General features: G+C 38.5%; 1 protein-coding gene and 1 non-coding gene across 2 annotated transcripts in view; both read right to left on the bottom strand.

Annotated features, from left to right (window-relative positions):
- Sntb2 (syntrophin beta 2) overlaps positions 1-25,027 on the bottom strand; it is an 84,594-nt gene extending 59,567 nt beyond the window's left edge. The window contains exon 1 of the mRNA XM_076838244.1: positions 24,448-25,027. Coding sequence (XP_076694359.1) covers positions 24,448-25,027 — 580 coding nt within the window. The remainder of the gene's footprint in view (positions 1-24,447) is intronic.
- On the bottom strand, positions 11,633-11,739 carry LOC143384569 (U6 spliceosomal RNA). Its single transcript, XR_013089371.1, has one exon. It is a non-coding gene; the product is annotated as a U6 spliceosomal RNA (small nuclear RNA).
- Positions 25,028-27,819: the final 2,792 nt, after the last annotated feature.

Genomic DNA, 27,819 nt, shown 5'->3' with positions numbered 1-27,819 from the left:
AAGGGCTCTGTGAAACTTACTAAAAAAATCACTGAACAGCATGAAAACAGAATGCTGTATTATAACTATGACCATTATAAAATATTCCATACTGTATACACATCCATTACAATATAATAATGTATTTTCTCATCCTATAAAATGATCTAAAAAATACTGTATCATTATAAAAAAGTCTAGGGAATGGGAAACTCTTTAATTTAAAAAAGTACTTGATTATCTTGTGATAAAAGTTTATTTAAAAAAATTAGATAGGGCTAGGTTGTAGCTCAGTGGAAGAGTGTTTGCCTAGCATGTGCAAGGGTCTAAGTTCAATCCCTAGCATTACACACACAAAAACCATAATGAAATAATATCAAAATTAGATAATAAAAATGAAAATGTCCAAACATCAAACTTACCAAATTGGCTACCTTAACACCATTCGGGATGAATACTAAACTAGCATAGTAGGTAAGGTAGTAGGCTCTGGGGCCAGACTGCCTATCACATCTTGGACAGATCTCAATGTCTCAAGCTACTTTTAAAAAGGGAGGCAACAACAGTATCTCCTTCAGAACTGGTGAGAGAATAAGTTGTAAAGCCCCTGAAACAGGACCTATCACACTCTAAATGATCAATAAATCTTAGCTATTATAAGCACTACCCATCTTAAGAAGAGCTGCATTAATTCTCTTTAAATATGACAAAGATTTTGTGTCTAAAGAAACTAAGATTCAATGAGAATGTCTCTAAAACCAACATGTCCTCCAATAAAAACAGTCTTTTTATTCCTTTTCACTTTGGTAAACACACGCTTAACATCTTCGCTGATACTTTACTTCTTTTCATCCTCTCCTTCCAAATGATTCTCCATCCAAAATGTATAAACAATAAATACTGCAGTTCTCCCAACAGATATTGAAGTTTCTATCTTTGTTTTAATTAAAAAAAAAAAGCCCACCAATGTCAAGTTTCTTTAGATTTCCAGTAACATTTCAATCACTAAGGAAAATTCCAAACTGACCTCAGCTCTGCTTAGGGTGTGATATGATCAATCTCTGTGCAGCCCTAATGTAAATGACCTTTTTCCCAATATTTTTCATTCCACAAAGAGTTCACCTCAAAACACTGTCAAACTGGCCAGAGTTGATTCTGTTGCCATTAAATGTAGAGCCCAAACTGATCAGTGTAGGTGATAAAAATTATTTAAAACAATGGAAACAAAGTTTAGATAAAAAGTAGCAGTACAACCATAAACTAAAAGTAAGGAAAATATAGGGTAATTGTTAGCAAAACAAAAATCTAGCCACTCACTATGATTATACTGTGGAAACCTATAAAATTTGGGAAAAAGCTACTGGGAGGCTGAGACAGGAAGATTACAAACTCAAGGCTAGCTGGGGAAACTTAACCAGACTCTGTCTCAAAAATAAAAAGGGCTGGTAATGCAGATCAGAGGTAGAGCACTTGCTTAGCATGCCTAAGACAAGGAGTTCAATCCTCAGTACCCCCTACACACAGAAATTTCTATATCTTATACCAATAATAGATTAGCTAATGATTGGTAATAATAGTATATTTACTAGAGATTAGCAATAATGATTGCTAAACAAAAAGCTGAAGTCAAGAGCAAAGAATACTTACACTCCTATTATTATTATTATTATTATTATTTGGTGGTAGTAGGAATCGAACCCAGGGTCTCAATGCATGGCAGGCAAGTGCTCTATCCTAACCCTTTTTTTGGTACAGGGGACTGAACCCAGGGCCACTTAACCACTGAGCTACATCCCCAGCCCTTTTTATTTTAATTTTTAAAATGTTGGTTTTAGAGACATTCTCATTGAATCTTAGTTTCTTTAGACACAGAATATTTGTCATATTTAAAAAGAATTAATGCAGCTCTTCTTAAGATGGGGTAGTGCTTATAATAGCTAAGGTTTAGCTATTATGTGGTAGGTCCTATCTGAAGTGCTTTAGAACTTGTTCTCTCACCAACTTTGAAGGAGATACTGTTGTTGCCTCCCTTTTTAAAGATAAGTAGCTTGGGTCTCACTAAGTTGCTTAGGGCCTCGCTAAGATGCTGAGACTGACCTTGAACTTGTGATCCTTCTGCCACAGCCTCCCCAGCTGCTGAGATTACAGGCCTGTGTCATCGAACAGGCTCTTTCCATCACTTATTAAAAATAGTTGTATATAGAACTTGAGTGGGATTAAAAGGATTCATGGTAATACAATGAGTTATTTTAAATAACACACTGGTTAAATTTTTTTTCTTTTTTATATATTTATTTTTTAGGTGTAGATGGACACAACACAATGTCTTTATTTTTATGTAGTACTAAGGATCGAACCTGGGTCCCGCCTGAGCTAGGCAAGCGCTCTACTGCTGAGCCACAATCCTAGCTCCACACTGGTTAAATTTATTTTAAAGAAGCATTTTTATAAACTTTAGTTTGATTTGAGGAAAAGTTACTTATCCCATCTCTTCCTCTTTCAAATCTGTCTAATGTTACCTGAACCTTAATGTTCTTTTTTGGGAGGCCACTAGGGACCATACTTGTGAAAATTAAAAAAGGTTAGGAATGCTAGGTGCCAGGAGAAGAAACAAAAAAAGACATTATTCAAATAAAAGAAAAAGTCATTATGTCACCCCACCAAAAAAGATGACAGAACATACATACAAGGATCAGTGGACAGGACAGGGAAGGAAGAAGATAAAACTGGAGTCTATATCTTTTAAATATGAATTCCAGAAACAATCTCTCTTCTAGGATAAAGTACTTAAGATTTCTTCCTTTGAACTCTAGGGAAGCAAACTGGATCATGCACATGAGAACTCCCCTTTTTATTAAAGGGATCTACTCTGTAGACATAGTCACTTCAAAATACAATTTAGGGGGCTGGGGATGTGGCTCAAGCAGTAGCACACTCGCCTGGCATGCGTGCGGCCCGGGTTCGATCCTCAGCACCACATACAAACAAAGATGTTGTGTCCACCAATAACTAAAAAAATAAATATAAAAAAAAATACAATTTAGGGAAGTAAACATCAAATACTACAGAGGCATCAGTAACATCACAGAATTTCTTGGAATGAGTAATTTCCATTTCCACTTCACAACTGCATTCAACCCAAAAGTCAAACTAGCATTTTGAATTAAATAGAAACATAATATGCCAAGAAAGATGTGGTAAACAGAAGAGTAGAAAAATGCTTGACTAGGTCATAGACCATTTAATTGGAATGGATTACTGAAGAGGCCATTGTTCCAAATTTGTTGAATAGATCATTTGAAAATATCTTCCCTCAATTTGAGACTGAACATTTTAAAATGTGTTTTAGGTTTCCTAAAACTTAAATCCACAGCAATTAATTTTGGTTATGGGCATTAATTGGAGATCTTTTCTTTCCACAGAGCAAAATTAATGAATCATCTGTCCCTGCAAAGAATTTGTGACTGAAAGAATTTTAAATCCATGCTAGGAAAGGCCTGAGGTGCTATGGGTAAAAGGGACTGTGGCAAAGTTGGCCTTCTTACAAACTACTGTCTCAACATGTTTTTCTTTTGAGAGGCAATAAAATTCCAAATATGGAAGAAAAACTGACAGCATATAACCCAATGAATCTCCTGCCTAGTGGGAGATTCCTGGTGCTCCTAGTGACCCTCCAAAATCAACCGCAGCTGAGCAGCAATGCTGATATTTTCTTCTGCTTCCTCACACTCTAAAGCAAAGGAAAATCTTCACCAATCTTCCACTTATAACATTCAAGGAGAAACTCTCAATAAATAATGGGTTCTTATTGCAATAAAAAGGGAAGGGAAAAGACTATGGAAAGAGTTTTAAATGGGAAAGAGGAGGCAAAAATCCAAAGGTTAACACCATTTTCAGAAATTCCAATAATGCATAAAATTCATGACCTACATTTAGTTTGAATAGTAACTATCATACTATGTTCCATTTTTAGCTCATAAGAAGTAGGAAGGAGTGTTTGTTTAAAATAATGCAAACTGACTATGCAGTTATGGAGTTGGCTTTCTCCATAATCCTCTACATAAAAGTAGGGAAGTGGGGCTGGGATGTGGCTCAAGCGGTAGCGCGCTCGCCTGGCATGCGTGCGGCCCGGGTTCGATCCTCAGCACCACGTACAAACAAAGACGTTGTGTCTGCCAATAACTAAAAAATAAATATTAAAAACTTTTCTCTCTCTCTCCCCCTCCCTCTCTCACACTCTCTCTTTAAAAAAATAAATAAATAAATAAATAAATAAAAGTAGGGAAGGTCAAGAGCAATGAAAAGGTAGAGCAAAGAGAATAGAAATGGGGCCAGCACAGACAGTAGCACTCAGTCACACAGTAAATAACTGTAATGAAGTTTGCCTAGGTCACGATTAAATCTGATATGTTCTTTAGGGACAGTAGAAAGGTTGGGGAGGAAAATGCTAAACATCACTGGTACTCAGTAATAGCTGAAATTTTAAGAAACAAATGACCTAAATATCAGGTATACACAATGGGCATGAATTAGTTGATGTTGCTGCACTGACCTATTCCTAAACTAGCTATCACCAGTTTCTTTAGACAGGAAGACTGACATCTTAAAGAAAATTTCCATCCAGGTATTAAGTATAGAAAGGGGGAAGGGAAAATTAACACTTTTGAACAGCTATTTCATGCCAGGAATTTTATATAAACGTTTTTCATAACTTTCATGATCACTTGGCTTAAAAAAATATTGAGCCTTAAAGAATGTTACATTTCTGACATCAGAGATTCCCTTGGGTCTCATCTGCTCAACAGTCCTTTTATTTGCCTTAGAAGATAGGCATATGGGCTCAAGCAGTAGCGCGCTCGCCTGGCATGCGTGTGGCCCATGTTCAATCCTCAGTACCACATACAAACAAAGATGTTGTGTCCGCTGAAAATTAAAAAATGGATATTGAAGATTAAAAAAAAAAAAAGAAGAAGAAGAAGAAGATAGGCAATCTTGGCCTGTTCTGATCACTGTACTTTGGTCACCCGTGGGTTTCTGGATCTTTTGCTATCTCCTGGACCATAACAGGCCATTGATTTCCTAGCTCTCGCCTTTACTGTAGCTCCCAGAGTATGAACAAACTGGTTGAACAAACTACTACTAATGGGGAGAAATTACTGGGAAGATGTCTTAGAAAAGGCATGTATAATCAAGAGCAAGTTAAAAACATTTAAGAAGCAGAATTCTACACAATCAGTACTAGTAACTATACCATCCTCACTAGTGGAAAGGATGAGGAGAGTCCACAATAATGGTTATTTCAACAGTAAATTAAATCTCTAGAATTTTTATTATTTGCAACAACAGCTTTACCTCTCTATATTTTGTTCAAGCAAATATTAAAATTCATCTTCCTTTCCAAAGTAAACACAACAGATTGGTGCAACTCACCCTCCCCTCAGAGAAACCAAGAGAAACCTAAGACAAAATATTTTAGAAAAAGTGCCTCACATATGCTAAGTAAGCACTCTGCCATTTTGTATCATTTGAACATGTATTTATTTGTAAAGGTGAATACCATTTGGAGAATGCTAATTCCACCCCCACCTCCAATACGGAGGATTGAACACAGGAACACTCTACCACTGAGCTACATCCCCAGCCCCCCTAGCTTTATTTACTTATTCATTTGGTACTAAGGATTGAACCCAAGGGTGCTTTACCATTGAGCTAAATCCCTACTCCCTCTACCCTGCCATGTTTTTGGAAATTTGAGACAGTGTCTCAGTTACTTAGTGCCTTGCTATATTGCTGAGGCTGGTCTTGAACTTGGGATCCTCCTGCCTCAGTCTCCTAAGCAGTTAGGATTACAGAAGTGGACCACTGGAGCCAGCTTGCCACTGGCATTTTCCAAAATTAAAATAACATTAGAAATATGCCCAAAATGCAAAATTTAACAAAAATGTCTAGAATAATTAATAGGCAGTTTGATATATGTGTTTGCTGGAGTTCAAATATTATTTTCATGTTCCCATCATTGCCCTCTGGACATGCCATTCCCTTCATGTGGAATACCTTCATCTTCTCCCCTTCTTACCCATTCTATGTACCACTCTTCTCTCACCAGACACCAAATACATTTCTAACATCACTCGATCCTTTATTATAAATTCTCTCTGCATTTATCTATCACTTGTAATGTACAGAATAATTTGAATTCTTTATGTGCTGTTTATTTGTATTTATAAGATCATTTTGTTACTTCTTAAAAATAGGGACTATGTCTGGGAATGGTAGTAAAGACCTACAATCCCAGTACTTGGGATTGTCTCAAAAAACAAAAAAATAAAAAAAATAAAAATAAACCAGGAGTGGTAGCATGCACCTGTAATCCCAGCAACTTGGGAGGCTAAGACAGGAGGATCGAAAGTTCAAAGCCAGCCTCAGCAACTTATCGAGATTCTGTGTTGACATAAAATATAAAAAGGACTGGGGATGTGACTCAGTGGTCGAGTACCCCTGAATTGAATACCCAGTACCATAAACAATAAATAAATAAAAATTTAAAAGGGTTGTAGATGTAGCTCAGAGGTAGGCCTGCTAAAATGTAGGGGCTCATAGGTATTCAGTATGTGTTGATTAATCACCTTCAGCTTTGTGTCTCACACGAAAAACCAGAGGAGACAAAGACTGAGGATATTAATTGGATGACCTCCAGGCAGATGCAACAACAAAAAATTCAGGACAATTTTTCTGAACATGAAGCCAGTTGTAACAATAAATTCTGTTAGTCTTTAGACGAACTAGCTTTTTTACCCAAACTGATTCACCAGAGAGGCAGTCTTATTACAGTGGATAATACCCAAAACTGTGAAATCTGATGAGTAATCTTATCCCTACCACCTACAAATGCTATGACCTTAGGCAAATTATTTAATGTCTCTCTCCCTTTCTTTCTAATTTTTCAATTTCTCCATATTTAAAATAAGGATGAAGGGCTGGGGTTGTGGCTCAGTAGCAGAGTGCTTGCCTAGCATGTGTGAGGCAGTAGTTTTAATCCTCAGCACCACATAAAAATAAATAAATAAAGGCATTGTGTCTATTTACAACTAAAAATTAAAAAAATAAAAGAGGATGAAGCCCAGTGTAGGAATATGTGCCAAGAGTCCCAGCTACTTGAGATCTGAGGCAGGAAATCACCTGAGCCCAGTATATGGGGCCAGCCTGTGCAACACAGTGAGACCCTGTCTCAAAAGCTAATAAAATAAAATAAGAATTATGTTATCTGACTCACAGATCTTTAAAAGTTGTGATAATGAAGCCAGATGCAGTGGCGCATGCCTGTAATCCTAGCAGCTCGTAAGGCTGAGACAGAAGGATCCAGAGTTCAAAGCCAGCTTCAGCAACTGTAAGGTGCCAAGCAATTCAGTAAGACCCTGTCTCTAAATAAAATATAAAATAGGGCTGGGGATATTCCTCAGTGGTCGACTGCCCCTGAATTCAATTGATGGTAGAAACAACAACAACAACAAAAAAAAAGTCTTGATAATGAATTGTGTGCATTGGCCCATGACTGTAAGTAATCCTAGGTACTCAGGAGATCCAGTTAGGAGGATTATAAATTCAAGGTCAGTATGGGCAATTTAGAATTTGGCTCAAAATGAGATTTAAAAAAAAAGTTGTTTTAATGCATATAAAGTCTTTAACCAAGTAAGCTATCACAATGGTCATTATTATCTATTTCCATTTTTTTTTTTTAATTTGCAATTTAAGACAGGTGCAGCAGTGCACACCTGTGATCCCACTATTCTGGAAGTTGAGGATCCTAACTTCAAGGCCAGCCTGAGCAAGATTCTATCTGAAAATAAAAAAATAAAAAGGGCTGAGGATATAACACAGAAGTAAACATGCCTCTGGGTTCAATCCCACTACTGCAAATAAATACATAGACAGATAAATAACTTACAATTTAAATACAAAAATTATTTAAATTCTATCGCTCAATGTCTGCGTTGTTATAGTACAAATAAGTTTGCTAGCAATGATCCCATTCTGCATTTCAGTTTGGTGCATCTGCCACTATTCACTCATCAGGAGTGCGCTCGTGATCCAAGCCTAAACCACATCTCCATCATCTAGATAACAGAGATAGATCCAAGGAGTAAGCAAAACAGAGTTGACCAGAGTCCTTCCCTGAGACGCAAGTAGATGCTAGAAGAAAAAAAGTTTTTCTTTACAGGTGCTATTAAGTTAGGGCAATATATTTCTAGAATTGCCAGTACCATTTTAGCTGACTATACAGAATTAGACTCTCCACAACAGGAACTATTGCAGGCCAAGATAATTTGAGCCTTTTGATCCCACGGCACCTAAATCTAGATCCATCACCAGTCTCAGGAGTTACAGGAGGCAATGCATTCCACTTCTGTCCATTGTACCTAAATCTAGATCCAGCCTTAGTCTCAGAAGTTATGTGAGAAAATATATTCCATTTATGTTTAAATTTATTTAAAGGAGCTGGGCACAGTGGTATGTGCTTGTAATCCCAATGACTTGAGAGGCTTAGAAGGAAGACTGCAAGTTTGAGATCAGCCTCAGCAACTTGGTAAAGCCCTAAACAACTTAGCAAGATCCTGTCTCTAAATAAAAAAGGGCTGGAAATGTAGCTCAGTGGTAAAGTGCCTCTAGGTTCAATCCTAAGTATCCCCAAAACAAATAAATAAATAAATACACAAATTTAAGGACTTCTGTAACCAAATAATTCTTAATTAATAATTAAAAAAAAACTTTATGAGCTGGGTGAGGTGGCACATGCTCATAGTCCCAAGCTACTTGGGAGGGTGACACAGGATAATCGCTTTAAACCCAGGAGTTCCAGACCAGCCTGGCAATGCAGCAACATTATGAGACCCTTTTCCAAATCAACAATAAAACCTAGGGCTGGGGATGTGGCTCAAGTGGTAGCGCGCTCGCCTGGCATGCATGCGGCCCGGGTTCGATTCTCAGCACCACGTACAAACTAAGATGTTGTGTCTGCCGATTAAAAAAAATATATATATTTATTTTTTAGTTAAGAGAGAGAGAGAATATTTCTTAATATTTATTTTTTAGTTCTTGGCAGACACAACATCTTTGTTTGTATGTGGTGCTGAGGATCGAACCCGGGCTGCACGCATTCCAGGTAAGCGCACTACCACTTGAGCCACATCCCCAGCCCAAAAAAAAAATAAATATTAAAAAAAAAAAAATTCTCTCTCTCTCCTCTCTCACTCTCTCTTAAAAAAAAAAACAAAAAAACAAAACAACAACAACAACAATAAAACCTATAAATGTCTTTTTTGGTAGATTTTTCTCTATCCTAGCCAGGCATAGTGGCACATGTCTATAATCCCAAAAGCTCAGGAGGCTGAGGTAGGAGGAGTTCGAGTTCAAAGTCAGCTTCATCAACTTAGCGAGGCCCTAAGCAACTCAGTAAGATCCTGTCTCTAATAAAATATAAAAAAGAGGGATGTGGCTCAGTAGTTAAGCATTTCTGTACAAAAAAAAAAAAGACTTTTCTCTATCCTAATTTATCTCTAATTTCAAGACCTGAGCTAGGGTCTATATATATTTATTATCCTAGCTAGAAAAATGAAATAATAATTAATACTTGCAAAGTTGCTAGGAATTCATAGAAAAGTGATGTTCAAAATACTGTAAGTGGTGAGAATAATTATTATTCACTTGGCATCGAGTGTTTTTGAAAAGCTCCAATAGTACCCTGAACCCAAACAAATTTATTCTTGTTTTTCTTTTACAGCTATCTACAAGATTCCTAAATCTCTCAACTAATATGGTCTCTTATTTAATCTCTCGTGTCATCTTCTAATATTTTTAAAATAATGTAATGGATGCCTGTTTTTTATGTCTGCCAAGTATCCATTTTCCTTCTGGCAACATTAACTTCATTACCCTTTGAGAAAACCCACTTTCAGTTCATGTGGCTCAAGATCCAAGGTAAGTTCCTGATCTATGCTTGGCCTATTAGAACATTCAATAACTGATGGCCATATGATGTGACATGGATGACTCAGGTCTAGAACTTTTGGTTGAAATGACTGAAAAGGAGATATCACAACAATATCATGCTCTCTAAATTGATTATGGAACCAATATAATTTTAACCAAAATCCCAAAAGATTTGAGAATGATTAAATTATCCTAAAATTTATCTGGAGAACTATCTATAACAACAAAAAAATGTTTCATTATTTTTCAGAATTTCTTGGCTGATATCATACACTTCAATGACCAGATATTAAGCATTAAAGCTACAATATATAGTGTGCTATATTACAAAACACTCAAGTAGAATACAATAGAAAATCAAGCATCAGCCTAAGGAATATAAAAAAATAAGTGTATAAAAAAGGTATATTTCAAATTAATGAGGAAAGGACAGGTCATTCCTAGAGTAACAGACAGGCAGAATGTGTATTGTATCCCACTCCAATGCAGACATAACTTAGTACAGCATTCATTCCAACTAAACCCAGAGATGGCTTCAAATCTTTACATAGCACTTCAGGTAGCCACCATCAATCTTATCTGAGTTATTTTGCAAGAGGATTATTTGACAGATAATGCTGAGACAACCAGTTATCTATTTGGAAAAATAAATAAAGCTAAATCTCTACTGCATACCATATGATAAAATAAATTCTACATAATTTAAAGAATTAAAAATTAAGCCATAAAGTGAAACATCAAAACTGCTGCAAAAGATACATAAGCTCTAAGATGAGGGTAAATGGTGGGTGCAGAGGCTCATCACTCCCTTAGTTTCTGACACTTCTGAGGCCCAGCTGCTTAGCTGTTTCTGGAGTCCTGAGACTGGGGGTACAATAACTCCATGAATTTTGAATAGGAATCTGTGTTTTGAAGCCCAAAGAGCCTTGAATAAAGCACATGCACATTCTTTTTCTTTAATTTTTGGAAGCTGATAAACTCCTTTTACTATAAATAAACGAATCCATACATTTTTGTAATCTAACTCAATGAAAAATTGAAGCTCCCATTTTATAAATTGTAACATTTTATATACATGATGGATAAACTGAAAAATATACCACTCAACATTCTCTTCCCTTTGAACCATCAGGATTACTTTTCATGGGCTGAGATTGTGGCTCAGTGGCAGAGCGTTTGCCTTGCACCACATATAAATAAATAAATAAAGGTATTGTGTCCATTAAACTAAAAATAATATATATGACAGCGGAATGCATTACAATCCTTATTACTCATATAATGAGCACAATTTTTCATATCTCTGGTTGTATGCATAGTATATTCATACCAATTCATGTCTTCATACCTGTACTTTGGATAATAGTGATAATCACATTCCAACATCATTAATTACCCCATACCCCCACCCTTTCCCTCCAACCCCTCTCTCCTATCTAGAGTTCGTCTATTCCTCCCATGCTCCCGCTCCCTATCCCACTATAAATCAAATTAGCCTCCTTATATCAAAGAAAACATTTGGCATTTGGTTTTTTGGGAATGGCTAACTTCACTTAGCATTATCTTTCCTAACTCCATCCATTTACCTGCAAATGCCATGATTTTATTCTCTTTTATTGCTGAGTAATATTCCGTTCGTTGTGTATATATGCCATGTTTTTAAAAAAAATATATGGAATGCTTTACGAATCTGCGTGTTATCCTTGCACAGAGGCCATACTAATCTTCTCTGTATCGTTCCAATTTTAGTATATGTGCTGCCGAAGCGAGCACTAAAAATAATATTTGAAGAAAAAAAAGATTACTTTTCATGCTGGGCATAGTGGCAGACACCTGTAATCCCAGTGGCTTGGGAGGCGGAGGCAGGAGGATTGAGAGTTCAAAGTCAGTTCAGCAATTTAGGGAGGCACTAAGCAACTCAGTGAGACTCTGTCTCTAATAAAATACAAAATAGAGGTAGGGGATGTGGCTCAGTGATCAAGTGCCCCTGATCCCTGGTAACCCCCCCCAAAAAAAGATTACTTTTCATAAAGCATTCTAAAATTATAAATTTAAAAATAAGAAAGTCCAAAGATGATAGGAAGAAAATGTTGCAGAAAATCCAAAATAATAATTTAAAAAACTGTGCACCTCAGATAGCTGTAACTAGTTATATGTCAAAGCATTCTAGTAATGTCTTAGGAGACTGAAAATGAAACCAAGTTTGAATTATGTAACTCTTATTTTTCTAAAAGGCAAGTCTACTGATACCATAATCACTGGCAGTTTGTTCCTATACAAAATTATTTCATAAATTTTTATACCAAAATAAAAAACATATTTTATGAAGAAATCAATGCATTTATATTTATTACTCCAGGGAAAAAAATTAACTCAACTGAATAGGTCATCATTTCTCCAGAGAAACTCACGCTCCTTTCTTTATAATCTAGAAAAAAAGACTCTTTAACAGAAGGCCATGCTCTCATTTTATGTGATTAAAGTGTTTATAAACTAAAATCTTTCTTCTTAAACTTTGCAGACAGCAGATATAGTTACATTACCTAAGTGCTTTATAACAAAGCTAAATGATTAAGTGTAACCCTCCAAATTATTCCATTTTTTTCCACTGGTAATCATATTTTTATTGCCCTGAATAGAAATCCCATAGTTTTCTCTATATCCAATCTTCCACCATATCCTGCCATTTATTCTTTTAAAACAGTGACTCAGTTTTCTTTCCCCCGCTTCACCTCCAGAGATAAGTAATCAGTAATTGAACCCAGGGGCACTTAACCACTAAGCCACATCCCCAGCTTTTTAAACAATTCTTAATTCTGGCACAGAGTCTCACTAAGTTGCTTAGGACCTTGCTAAATTGTTGAGGCAGGCTTTGAACTTGAGATTCTCCTATCTTAGCCTCCTTGCTAAATTGTTGAGGTAGGCTTTGAACTTGAGATTCTCCTGTCTTAGCCTCCTGAGCTGCTGGGATTACAGGTGTGTGCCATTGTGCTTGGCAAGTGACAATTTTCTACACCAATGTCTCTGTCGCTACAGAACTGTTTCCACAAGTCTCAAATCTCTGGGTACATAGGGATCTGGAAGGAGGCTCTCTAGGCAGGAAAAGGTCTCCAGTGGACTCTGCATCCTTTAGCAAGACTCACCCATTTTGTTCTAGGATTAAATCTTCCTGTTTGCCATAGGGTTTAAGAAAAAAGGCTGGTTCCTGGGCTGGGACTGTGGCTCAGTGGGAGAGTGCTTGCCTGGCATATATGAGGCCCTGGGTTTGATCCTCAGCACCACATACAAAAAATAAATAAGATAAAGGTATTGTGTCCATCTATAATTAAGAAAATATTTTAAAAAAGAAAGAAAGAAGTTTGGCTGTTATCAATGAGGACCAAATAACTCATCATCATAGAATTGAGTTAAAGGTAACAGATGGACAAAATAACTATTTATTTATTTATATGTAGTGCTATGGCTCAAACCCAGTGCCTCACAAGTGCTGGGCAAGTACTCCACCACCGAGCTATAACCCCAGGCCCAGTAATAGCCTTTTAATGAATAATTCCTTCACAACATGGTTTAGTGCGACAAATTTAATAAGATAAGAAACATCTTAAAGGCATTGTTCTTTCCAGTTCATTTATGAACTAAAAGAACTAGAAAAACAAAAACAAAAACAAACAAAAAAACTTCCTCTCTGTTCCTACTGGAGTCACTCTCCCTCTCCAATGGTTATCACCTCTGGTTTGGATCACTGTTTACTACAACAGCTGTAGTTTTGTCTACCTTTGGTCTTTCGTCTTTGCTCTGCATCCAGTGCATACACTGCTGCCAACCCAAAATTCTGTTCCCATCATGTCACTTCCTGGCTCAAAAACAGATTGCATCAGTTCTCCACCCCTCTATCTCTTCAACCTCTCTCCCACTCTGTTGGCTTTTTCTCTTTGCTGTATAAATATGTCCCAACTCTTTCCCACTTAAAACAGAATACGAAACAAACAACCACAAAAGTAAACCTTCCTTCCATACATTATCCAACTATAGATCCAGCTTTTGCTTTTGTTTTTCTTTTTTGCTGAGCTTTTTTATTTTTGAGCAGTGCTGAGGATTTTTTTTTTTTTTTAAAGAGTGAGAGAGAGTGAGAAAGAGGGAGAGAGAGAGAGAGAATTTTAATATTTATTTTTTAGTATTTGGCGGACACAACATCTTTGTATGTGGTGCTGAGGATCGAACCCGGGCCGCACGCATGCCAGGCCAGCACGCTACCGCTTGAGCCACATCCCCAGCCCCCAGTGCTGAGGATTGAACCAAGAGTTTCCCACATGCTAAGCAAGCATTCTACCACTGAGGTACACCCCCTACCCCTATTTGCTGAGTTCTTTAAAGGAATGTTCTTACTCATTGTTTGCACCCTGCTGAATCAGCACTTATGAGGACTCCAAGGATCTTAGTTCTCTAATTATCATATCCAATGGACTTTGTAACTAGATTCTCGTTTTGTTTTGTTTGTTTTTTCTTCAGACACATTCTGGCTATATTGTACAGACTGGCCTCAAACTCAAGATTTTCTTGCCTTAGCCTCCCAGGTAGCTGGGATTTAGTTCTCAACTTACTATCTCTTTCCTGTTAAACCATCACTGTATCAGATAGTTTCTCCCAAACTTCCTCCGACCTCCTGGGCCTTACCTTTCTACATTCCTCTCCCTTTAATCTGGCTTTAAATGTAAGGGTTCTGCCAAAGGTCAAATGTTCTCTCTGATATGTAGATGCTATCCTACAATAAGGGGTGTGGAATAAAAGTTCAATGGATTAGACAAACGGGAACAAGGAAGGGAGAGGGGATAGGAATACAAGACACTGGAATGAATCTGACAAAACTTTCCTATGTACATATATGAATACACCACAGTGAATCTCAATATCATGTACATCCAGGGGCTGGGGTTGTGGCTCAGTGGTAGCAAGCTTGCTTAGCATGGGTGAGGCACTGGGTTCTAATCTCAGCACCACATATAAACAAATAAAGAATAAAGGTCCATCAATAACTAATAAAAATTTAAAATAAAAACAATAATAATAACATCATATACATCCACAAGACTGGGATCCTAATTAGAATAAGATATATTCCATGCTTGTATAAATGTATCAAAGTAAATTCTACTGTCACGTGTAACTAAAAAAGAAAAACAACAACAACAACAAAAAAAACAAACCCACAAGTGGAGATTCTACAGGATTGTATCCTGGCCCTACTTCTCTTTTTCATCTGCATTATTCTCTCATGACTTCACACTTCATGGCTTCACTTGCCACCTGTATCCTGACATCTCACAAATCTTCGCTATAGCTCTTTGACATTTTTCTTAATTACAGAATTATACTTCCAACCAGCTACTGGTTTTTCCACCATGATATCACACAAGTAACACAAATTCAACATGCCTAAAACCAGACCTCTTATCTTCACCCCAAACTAGTTCCTTCCTGTTCATTCCAGTTTCCCAAGCCAGAAGTCCAAGACTTACCCTCCACTTCTTTTTCTCCTTAAGATCACAAACATTTAGACTTCTTGTTTCTCTTTAATATTTTTTCATCCTCACAGTATCCCAGCCAGTCTCACTCTCATGACATTGCAATAGCATCCTAACTGCTTTCCCTTATCTCATGTCTTGAGCTCCATACTCCATTAGTCATAGTCCACTTTTTACACTTTCTCATCTAAAGCACTTTGGCAGCACTCTGTAGGCCTATACCTTTTTGACAGTAAAGCCATCAGTAAAAATTTGAGTATATTTTCAATGATTAAATATCTATTAATGCACAGATATTATAAAACATATATAAATGTAGAAATCAAGAAAGAGATAGAGATGAAATAAGTACACAAATATATCCCTGATTAAGCCATTTTAACATTAGTACTGTATGACTCAAAGTGCAAAATATTCTTAGAATAAAGTTCATTATTAATGACATAATATGTATATATATCTATATTTCAAATAGTCTTCTTGACAATTTCATTTTTCAGATTGACTTCCCAACAGATATAATTACCTTAAAATGTGTTAAAGAGCTCTCATTAGGGGGGCAAAAGACAGCTCTATCATTTTGTTATTGTTTGCAGTGTGAGAATTATCTTTAATCTATGTTTGTATGTTTATGTGTGTGTAAATCAGTAAGCCACACATTCATTTTGTGAAGATTAACTGAGCAAAAAGCAGATAATAACTTAAGTCCACTCAAGTAGGGTCAAGTAATCCATATAAACTGCAATACGACAATAGCAGGCAAATTATTAACATTATCACTATCAGCTCTTCTGTTTTGTGAAACATCCACTCTTCCCTTGAAACAAAACCTTTTATACTGAATTTGTAATGGTACCACCTATGAGGCTGAGAGAGCCAGTGCAGTAAACATTAATGAAGTCCAGTTTCTTCTTTTTGTCAACTTGCAAAAAAATGTATATAAACTGTATTAGAGGGGCTGGAGTTGGGGCTCAGTGGTAGAGCACTTGCCTGGCATGTGTGAGGCCCTGGGTTCAATCCTCAGCACCACATATAAATAAATAAAATTTTAAAAATCCGTTAAAAAAAAAAAAACTGTATGAGAGACCACTGCTTAACACTGCATAGCACTGGATGATCTGGCCTCTGCCCACTTTCCTGCCTTCTCTGCTTTACTTCTCTGAACAGTGACTTATCACTTTCTTACTTTCAACATGCTCTCTCATTGGACATCTACCTCTGTTTCCCAGACAATGTGTTCTCACCTGTATTAATGCACTTACTTCAACCTGCTATAATTGGTTTCTTACCACTTAAAAGTCAAAGATTACTCCCAATTTGAAATTCTCAGCATCTACCACAATAGCTTGTTTGCAGTTGATACTTAATACTGACTGACAAATGAAAAAGTCCAAATTCTGGCTGGCCTTCAAAGTCTTGTATTAATCTAGCTTCAATCTATCCAACCTTACTTTCTTTCCCTAAGTTCATACCAATTAACCCATCACTTCATTTCCTTATCATATGTCATACTAATTTTGTCTTTTACTCAGGCTATCCCATAAACTTGCTTGGACTGACTTCCATCTAGAAAAAAGCAGTCTGTCCCTCAAGCTTCAGGTCAAAACTTCCTCAACTCTTCGATTCCTCAATTGATCATTTCCTTCAGATACCTCCACAGAGTGAGTACTACACATTTAGCAATTATTCTCTAGGTGCTAGTCTTCTTTCCCCAGTTTCACTCTAAGTTCTCTGAGGCCAGGAACTGTCTTTATCTTCTTTTGCATTGATCTCACAGCACATCTGGCTGTGTGGTTGTAGATGTGGGTGGCACTGTACAGGGCAGAAAGCAATGGACTAGATATTAGACCAAGCTCTATACCAGTTCATTATGTAATTTTTTTTGGGGGGGAGGGGGTACTGGAGACTGAACTCATGATCACTTTACCACTGAATTACATCCCCAGTCATTTTTATTTTGAGACTGGATCTTGCTAAGTTGACTTCAAACTTGTGATCCTCCTGTCTCAACCTCCAAATCAATGGAAGTACAGGCGTGTGCCCCAGTGCCCAGCTTGTTAGGTAATCTTAATTAAATTAACATCTCTGGCTGTTCATTCCTCATTGGTAAGATGAGGCTTTACTTTTTGAGGGGTACCAGGGATTAAATCCAAGGGTGCTCAACTACTGAGCCACATCTCTAAATATTTTATTTAGAGGCAGGGTCTAACTAAATTGCTTAGGACCTTGCTAATTGATGAGGCTGGCTTTGAACTTGCTTGCAATCTTCTTGTCTCAGCCTCCTAAGTCTCTGGGATTACCAGGTGTGTGTCATCACACCCAGCAGTAGGCTTTACAATTTTTAAAATGATAGGCAAGATATATCTTCTTGTCCAAAGGAAACATTACAATCTCTCCCCTAAAAAAAAAAAAAAAAAAAAAAAAAAATCAAGAGAAGCCGGGCACAGTGCTCACCTGTAATCCCAGCAGCTCAGGAGGCTGAGATCGAGAGTTCAAAGCCAGCCTCAGCCAAAGCAAGGCACTAAGCAACTCAGTGAGATCCTGTCTCTAACTGAAGTACAAAATTGGGCTGGGGATGTGGCTCAGTAGTTGAGGAACAACAACAACAACAACAACAAAAAGTAATAAAGAAAAATCAGTTGAGATCTAAATTAAACCCTGGTTATGATTCCTAAAAATGCTCTTCGAATTTTCGTAACCACTCTGTATTAGAATCAATTGACTTCTCATATTTTGGTGATAATTTGGAGAGTATATTTTAACATAAAAGGAAGGGATTCTCTTTAAGAAATAATCAGGCCACAATAGCAGCTTCTCACATAAGCACGCCTAATCATCCAAATGAAACAAAGTAAGGCTAATTAAAAAAAAGAAAGAAAGAAAGAAAGAAGAACAGAAAAACAAACATCCTTTTACTTTAGTAGTTCTTTAAGAGATAACTAATATGGGCTGGGGTTGTGGCTCAGTGGTAGAGTGCTCACCTAGCACATGCCACGCCCTGGGTTTGATCCTCAGCACCACATAAAAATAAATAAATAAAGGTATTGTGTCCATCTACAACTAAAAAATAAATATTTTTTAAAAAGCAATAACTGGGCTGAGTATGTGGCTCAAGCGGTAGCTAGCTCGCCTGGCATGCGTGCGGCCCGGGTTCGATCCTCAGTACCACATACAAAACAAAGATGTTGTATCCGCCGATAACTAAAAAATAAAATTAAAATTCTCTCTCTCTCTCTCTCTCTCTCCTCTCTCACTCTCTCTTAAAAAAAAAAAAAGCAATAACTAATGAATAAACATGAAAAATCACAAAGAAAATATAGGGGCTGGGGCTATAGCTCAGTGGTACAGTACATGTGCAAGGCCCTGAGTTAAATCTCCAGCACTCCCTCTCCCTAAAAAAAAAATGTAAAATGTTCTTCCTAGGGGACTCTCAATTTTTCTAATATGCAATAAAGAAATCAACCGTGTGGGAATCCAAACCGGCTTTAATTTAGGAGCCTAAAAATGTCAGTGGCAGGGCTGGGGCTGGGGCTCAGTGGTAGAACGCTTACCTAGCACACGTGAGGCACTGGGTTCGATCCTCAGCACCACATAAAAATGAAATAAAGATATTATGTCCACTTACAACTAAAAAATAAATATTAAAAAAAAGTCAGTGGCATTTGTTATAAGTCAGGGACTTATAACACAAAAAAGGCTTTATTAAATGTGTCGCTCAAAATTTCAAATATTTTAGATACAAAAATTTATTTTCAATTCTGAAGTTAAATTTCATACCAGTCTATTTCATCCATACATTTAACCATTTTCTTTTCAGCAGAGTTGATAACAGTATTTTTAGAAAAATATTCTGGCAATCAAAAGTGATTTTTCAACACTATTCCAGTGAGAATTGCTTCAAAAATATTTTTTTTCTCAAATATCAAACCTTACAAATTGTACACTTTAAATAAACCATCTTCCCTAACCTTCCCTGGAACCTTTTTATTGTGTAGCCTAATTCAAGTTTAGTTAATTTCACAGCCTTAAAAATATAAATTCTAGGGCCTGGGGATGTGGCTCAAGCGGTAACGCACTTGCCTGGCATGCACAGGACACTGGGTTCAATCCTCAGCACCACATAAAAATAAAATAAAGATGTTGTAACCACCGAAAACTGAAAAATAAATATTAAAAAATTCTCTCTCAAAAATAAATAAATAAATAAATTCTAGAAGCTTTCTGGATAAACCTTAATCTAGTGTAAAGGAATCAGCAAATTCAATATATAGTACCTGACAGGTGAACAGAGTTACCCCGATTGAGCCTAGAATCTGCATTATTAATACAAAGGCTATCTAATCTACATACCTTTATATCAATGCTAACAGTCACTAGCTACAACTACAAGTACACACTTAATAGCAAGTCTTATGGTTTTGAGTACTAAGTGTAAAGGAAGAAGAAAAATCAGATAAAAAGAAAACTAAACGAAAATTTAAGGACAAAACATTACCCTATCCAAGAGAGAGAAGAAAAAACAGGAACACAAAATTAGAAAACGTTGTCAGCATCCAAGACACTCAAAGTCATTCTTAACTCATTCATCTAAAACAATTCTTAACATATACATTTTTTTTTCCTGGTAAAATGAAGTCTTGGGTTTTAACAACTTGCTCTCCTGGTTTAGAGTGTATTTGTTAGTTCACAGCATACCTTCATGACCAAGTCCTGCCTTCTTCAGACATTTTGCTATTATTGTTCATGCTGTATTTCCAGGGCCTAATGAAAGTGCTGAACACATAAATTGTCAAATGAATAACAACTCTTAGAGGAAGGTATTATTACCACCCTGGTTTTACAGATGAGGAAACAAAGGTGTAACAAGATGAAGTAATTTGACTAGGAATTACAAAGCACTAACCAGAAACAAACCCAAGTCTGACCACAAGTCCTTGCTTATACCGTACTCTTAGTGGGCTATTGGCAGCATAACTTCTTTTTGTTTGTTTATTTAATTTTTTGGTACTGAGAATTGAACCCAGGGGTGCTTTACCACTGAGTTTTTTATTTTTTGAGACAGGGTCTTGCTAAGTTGCTGAAGCTGACCTCAAACTGTGCTCTTCTTGCCTCAGACTCCTCAGTCACTAGAATTGCAGGCATGTGTCACTGTACACGACCAGAAAAACTTCTTAATATCTGGTACTTCAGTGTCTTACTGGTGACAGACAGCTCTCTCTTCTTAAGCATCATCTTCTCCATCAACCTTTTCCTGGGCATTCTCAATCTCTGATTCCCCTTAGGGACCCATGTAGACTTCTCTCTCTTTTATGCTGGGCTCTATCCAGACTACTAACTTTAACAGTACTTTAGCCCTTTGCTCTACTTCTGTCAACTCAAAGCTTATTGAGGGTAGGAATCAAGTATGTTGAAGTCCTCTGGCTCATAATTAAAGTTGATTTGCTGCTAAACATCCTATTTGCAAAGGACAAGCCACTATAAGAGAATGGTCTGGCCCAAAATGCAAATATTGACAAGGAGGAGAAACTCAGGCTAGAAATTTCCTTCTTGGATTCATGTAGCTCTTCTCCTTCATGAATAAAGGGTCTATGAATTTCTCTGTAACCCATCAATAATGCCCCCCCAACAAAAAATATAAATAAAACAAAGATATGTGTCCATCTACAACTAAAAATAAAAAATAAAGAGCAATTGTTTTATTAAAAAAAAAAAGTTCAGATTTTCCAGGTGTGCTAGGGCACACCTGTAATCCCAGCATCTTGGGAAGCTGAGGCAGGATTTCAAGTTCAAAGCCAGTCTCAGCAATTTAGCAAGGCCCTAAGCACCTCAGCAAGACCTTGTCTCTAAATAAAATTTTACAAAGGGCTGGGAATGTGGTTCGGTGGTTAAGCACCTCGGGGGTTCAATCCCTGGTACAGAAAAAAAAAAAAAAAAAAAAGAGTTCTGTTTTCATCCTTCATTACTATGCATTCCCTTACACTGCCACAGTCATACTGTTTACCCAAACTTTTACACCTCTCTCTGAACTCCTAACTTACTGAGGGCAGGAATTGAGTGTCCTCAAGTGCTTCTGGCTCACAGTAAACTAATAATAAAGTTTATTAAAGGGCTGAGGATGTGGCTCAGTGGTAGAGCACTTGCCTGGCATGTGTGAGGCACTGAGTTCAATCCTCAGCATCATATAAAAAAATGAATTAATTAAATTATGATATTTTTTTAAAAAGTTTATTATAAACTTTTTGGAATATCAAAAATGTATTCTACCTTTAATCAATCTTTATGTGTGGACAAGTATGTTGTCTCTAATTGACTGCACCATTCCTTTGCTAGAATGCTTTCCTTGGACAGAAGATGTAAATTAGAAAACAAAATCACTACTAATCCTTTCCCCTTGGAGGAATAAGAGACAAGAGTCAAATAAATGTTTGATGGATGAATAAATGAACGAACAATCCCTAAAAATTCCTGAGACAAAAAAGAACCCTTAAGCTAGGTTCAGTAACCTCAGGCAACCAGAAACTAGCTTTCCTTCACTTGGGGTGGAAAGAATGTGCTTGAAATTCCCTGCCCACACCGCAAGAACAGCATCACTGTGCTACTGTACTATATTAAGGCAACTTTTTCAAGTTTTCAAATATTGAATGAAAGGACAATATAGTGTGAAAATTTCAAGGGCTAAGAATAAACTTAATTTTTTTTTTTTTTTTTTTTTTTTGGCAACAGGATCTCACTATGTTTGCCAGACTGGCCTCTCTTAGGCTTGTGAATAGCTGGAACTACAAGGTACATCACCAAACTCTATCCTGTAAAAGTAGTCTACCTGAATAGAACAACAACTTTCAACACTGAAAGTTTGGGTCATTAAATTACTGTTTTCTGTAATTTTGTGAGAGCAATTTTATTGTTATAACCCTACACTTAAAAAATGCAACATCATAAATCCACCATACTGACTTAACACACCTATAAGAACAAGAACTGCCTGACTTATACAAAATAGGAAAATAGAACCTATATGTTAGGTAAAAAGGCATTCAATAAATATGCTATTATGCTGTCATCTGTAAACCTTTCTAAAAGCACATGTGGCCTATTTTAGACTAATGAATACTAGTAAGCATTTATTACGTAGTTTTCATTTCACTGGTATGAATACCAGGTTCAAATTATATCTAAACAAAAACCAGGTTTTGTTTGTTTTTACATGGGATGTGAAGGGTTGAACTGTCTATCCATTTAATACGATATGAGTTGTATGAAATTTCGTATTCTGGCTTGAAGAATTCATAACAAGTGTTTAGCTAAACCAATTTCAGGATACATGTTTTAGAGTAGAAATTTTTTTACACAATCTGTAATTAAGTCACGATCTGTTATTTTACTCCCTTTATTAACACTACTTTCTGAGCAATGTCTAGCTCCACATATAATTAGACTAGGATATAGTAAAGCTGGGACACTGAAATTTCACAATTGCAGCACATTAAATAATTTCTTTGCAAATTAACATTTTCCAATTATTTACAAGCAGATTTATATTAAAAGGGGGGGGGGATATTTTGTCAAGTTACACTTCTGGCTTCTCAGTTTATAGAAGACTGCTCCCTCCCCAACCCTGTCCCCCAGCAGTTCCCTCCCCTGCCAGGAATTTCTCCCGACTCATCTCTGCCCATCTTTAACCATCACTTCCTTGGAGAACTGGCTCAAGATTCAGCTCTTTGAAAAAGTCCACACTGGGTAAGCCCATCTCCACCAACTTAATTCCTAACTTTGCATTCCCTTGGCACTTATACATACTTTGCACTACAAAAATCAAAGTCCTCCCTCTAACTTATTTTGCACTTTTTCTATCATTTCCCCAACTAGAGACCAAGAAGGAACAGCATCTTCTTTTATATTATCTTTTACAAAGCCAACAATAAATGTTTCTGGAATATTTGAATCACCAGTGAAATATTTGAATCATCAATTTTTCCATACTTTTCATTTTCATTACTCTATTACCAATGACAGGCATGAGTCCTTGAGGAGAGTTAATTTTTTAATTTTATTTTTTGAGGGGCCTCAAACATGCTAGGTAAGGGCTGTACCAGAGCCACATCCCCAGCCCCAGATGATGGGATTTATTTTTGTTTCATCCCACAAATTCATAATAAAATATCCAGAACACAGATCATATACATACTTTTAAGGTAAAGAATAATTTTGGCTATCCAAACATTTCTTGTGATGTACCATTTCAAGTTTCTTATGAAACGTCTCCTAGTCTTGAAGCAGCATGCCTGTCAGCGGTAGGAAGCTGGCACCAGTCTCTTGCAAAAGGGGCAAAACTCTAGTTGGCAGTAAACTTTCAAACACGTGAGCCTCCACTGTTAAACAAGGCTCATTAACCACACAAACTTGCTGTTTCAGCTCTCTGGCTTCAATGAAGTGCTATGATCTCCTTTAGTTATTGTTGAGAGCCAATGATGGGTTAAATTCCCATAAATTAACCAGCACTTTCATGGTTTACCCAAGCATACCGGTGGCATCTGAGTGGATGGCTCGCTTTCTTTCTTTCTTTTTAATAGATCCGCCCGCCTGAGAAGCCAGAATGGAGTGAAGAAAAGGGCCAACCCGGCATTTCTTAGCAAGCAAAAGGAGAACTACAGAACTGGAGCCGATTGGCCTCCTCCTAGTTCTTAGTGTCAGCTTATCGTGCAGAGGGGGGAGCTTCACAAGCTGCTGCTCTTTGCTAAATCTCAGTCGAGTTCCTCGGGGGCAGCAAGCCACACTTAGGCTAAGGCTGCCTAACTTTTCCTGCAAGGAGCATCAGTTTTTCCATACTCAGAGACCCAGAAAGGGGGGGTTTGCAGGAGGGGCGGAGGGAACCGGTTCGCCCAGCAAAGGGTAGCAGAAACAAAGTGCGCGCGGGTGAGCCCAGGCCGTCGCCGCCGCCCGCCCGCCCGGCCCCGCTCACCCTCGAGCAGCACCTCCTTGCCCGCGCGCTTCAGCGCCTGCACGGCCTGGTCGTGGGTGGCCTGGCGCAGGTCCGTGCCATTCACCGACAGGATGGCGTCGCCCAGCTGCAGCGCCCGGCTCTGGTCGGCCGCCAGTCCCGGGAAGATCTTGGAGATGAGAATCGGCATCCGGTTCTCGCGGCCGCCCTTGATGCTGATGCCCAGGCCGCCCGCCTCTTGCTTCACCACCCGCACCCGGCGCACTGGCGGCGACGCGCCCGCCTCTCCCGTGGGGCCCCGAGGAGGCGCGGGCGGGCTCGGGGGCCCCAGGCCGCGGCTCGGGCTCCCAGGTAGCGAGTCGCCGGCGCCGCCGCCGTTCGGGAGGCCGTTGAAGGCGGCTGCCGCCGGCCCCAGAGTGGGCTCCGACTCGGCCGCCGCGGCGTCGCCCGTCAAGCTCAGACACTCCCCGCTCAGCTCGGCCACCACTCGGACCCAGCGCTCTCTCAAGAGCAGCTCTACCAGCCCCGCTTTAGTGGCCCGTGTCCACACCGCCATGGCCGGCCCCGCTCCCGCCGCCTCAGTCGCCGGAGCTACCCTCATTCTAGTCAGGCAGCCTCCGAGCTTCCCCCTTCCCGCCCGAGGGGGCGGGCCCAGCCCCTCCCCCGCGGCGATTCACTATTCATGAGGGCCACGCCCACCTTCCGGAGGGACTCAGAGAGGCCGGTGCTGCAGCTTCCGGGAGGTAAAGAAGTGTCCCGTCTCTCTCGCGTTCACATCCCCAGCGCGATGGTGTTCTCACCTTCTCCCTCCGTTTGTTCCCCACATACCCCCAAACTCCTGACCTTTACCAAAAGGGCTGCTTGGACACGAAAAGCAAAATCAGCACGGAGCACATTGAAAGCTTGCAGGACTTGGGTGGTACGTTTATTCTTGCATTGACTGGTCCAATCCATATGTACTGAGCACTCAGCCGGTTTATCTCCCAGGCGCTCCTTCTGAGGCCTGGGAGATAAACTAAATAAAATGTACCACAGCTGAGGGCTTGTGGTCTTGTGGGAGAGAAAAACAGAACCAACCAACTAGGTGTGATACTATGTGGTTAAGAGACTGTAGAAAACTTACCCAGAGCACAATTAAAAGAACATTTGGATGGGCCTGGAGTTAACTTCACAGAGGTAACAATGGAGGAAATAGTTCAAGCTGCAAGGGTTTGAAGGTGTGAATGCAAAACTTTCTCACCCTGCTTTGTAACATGTAAATAAAGACATGGGGTCATGTGTCCATAAGCCCTGCAGCCACAATAGGCAGGCCTCGAAGATACTTGCAAAATGGTTCAGGGTTTCCAGAGGAACAGACCAATGGATATACAGATATATGGAGTTATCATGAAGGATTGGCCACAAGATTACAAAGGCTACATCTCACAATCTGGCATCTGCAAGTTTGAACCTCAAGAAAATTGGTTGGTGTACTTCAAATCCAAACCCAAAGGCCTACGAACCAAAGACAATGATGTAAGTCTAAATCCAAAGGCTTGAAAAGTGGGTGGGGAAGGTGGTGTCTATGATGTAAGTTCTGGTCCCAGTCCCAAGGACTGAGAACTAGGAGCACCCAGGTCTGAGTATAAGCAGGATGTCCCAGCTCATGCAGAGTGAATTGGCCCTTCTCTGCCTTTTGGTTCTATTTCAGCCCTCCACTGATTTCTTGCCCAAGTTGGTGAAGACAATCTTCTTTATTTGGTCTACAATTCAAACGTTAACCTCATCTAGAAATACCCTCACAGACACACCCAAATAACAGTTTACTAGCTATCTAAGCATCTCTTAGCTAAGTCAAGTTAACACACAAAATTAACCATTGCAGATGGTTACTTAGGAAGATGTCAGCGTTCTAGTGTGAATAAAGTATAGTGTTAAGTGGAAGTGATGGAACGAGTATGAGAAGCTTCATGTAATCAAATATTGAAGAGTTTGAAATGGACTATAGATATGACTTTCTTAGCCTAGGGGCCATTATCACCTTTGCTGGGGCACATGTAGATAAGCATCTCAAAAAAAATGCATGCAAAATTAGTCTCTAAGATATGTTTTGGAACCTGTGACTTTTAATCAATTCACAGAGAAATCCCATGACCAAAGGCCATAAGCCACCACTGTACACATGGCAGAACCTGCTAGACTTCTGTCTGAAAATATGAGTGATGTATGTAATCTACTCGCATTTCAGCTCCATGGGATAGAGAAGCTGAGGAAACTGAGGACCAGAGAGTTAAAGATTCTGGCCTGAAGTCCACATTGAGGAAACAGACAAACTTAACTCTCCCAGCCTCCTTGTTCCAGTGCTTTGTTCACTATAGAAATCAGACCTCAAAAATCAGAGGTTCAGAATTACACTGTTGAGGAGGCAAGCTCTCAGCAAATCGTGAGGTCAATATGACCTCTAACTTTCCTTTCTTTACAAGTAACAGCAAAATCCCCATGCTTTTATTTGGACAGGGACAGGGGCAAGCAGATGGAGTATGCACCAATTCCTGCAAAGGGGACTGTTTACTTGCTTGCTCAGGAAGTACGTACTGAGGCTCTTAAACCATAGCCATGTACCACTCTATAAAAGCACATTCATGTACAGACAGAAACTTCCAAAGAGCCTCCTGTACCAGAAGTTAAAACAATAAAAATAAAGGCTGGGAAGCATCTAGAACTCAAATGAAAGAATTCAAAATGAGATGTTATCTTACCAAAAAAATCATTATTGCAGAATTTTCATTGTGATTAGTGGAGCAAGATTTTCTAAGCAGCAAATGTCAGCCAAAGCTCAACCCTCCAGTCCTCTCCTAAATCAAATGCAAGTGAAGGCAGCCAACTACTAGCAGGTTCCAATGTGCCCAAGTGCACCTGCAGTCACAGACATTTATGGCTTTGCTCCAGCTGAGGCGTGAGCCCCCAGAGGTCTGAGTTATGTGATTTTCTGCTTATTAGAGAGCATTTGGCAGCTGATTCCTTAGAGTATGAACACTATTTTTAACATTTTTGCATATGTCATCACCTAGGGGTTGGACACTTGAGGACACCTTTGTTAGCAAAAGGGAAGTGCTGGAAATTCTTCCCAAGAGTATCAAGGACTTTTTGTCAATAGAGTTGGAGGAAGCCTCCTATCTAATTAATAGTAAGGGCACTTACATAAGATAATAAGTTATATAATAGAATATTTAACCCTGGGAGCACAGAAGGTAAAGGAGTTTGGTGTTTGGATTACTTGAGTGTTTCCTTTAAAAAGTTATTTAAAAATCTATAAAAAAATTCCCAATCTATCTAGTGAGGCCCTAAGCAACCTGTCTCAAAATAAAAGGGGCTGGGGATGTAGCTAAGTGGTTAAGCACCCTAGGCTTAATC

The sequence above is a fragment of the Callospermophilus lateralis genome, chromosome 18 (genome assembly GCF_048772815.1).
Source record: "Callospermophilus lateralis isolate mCalLat2 chromosome 18, mCalLat2.hap1, whole genome shotgun sequence".
NCBI lineage: Eukaryota > Metazoa > Chordata > Mammalia > Rodentia > Sciuridae > Callospermophilus > Callospermophilus lateralis.
This window is presented reverse-complemented; position numbering and strand designations above follow the sequence as displayed.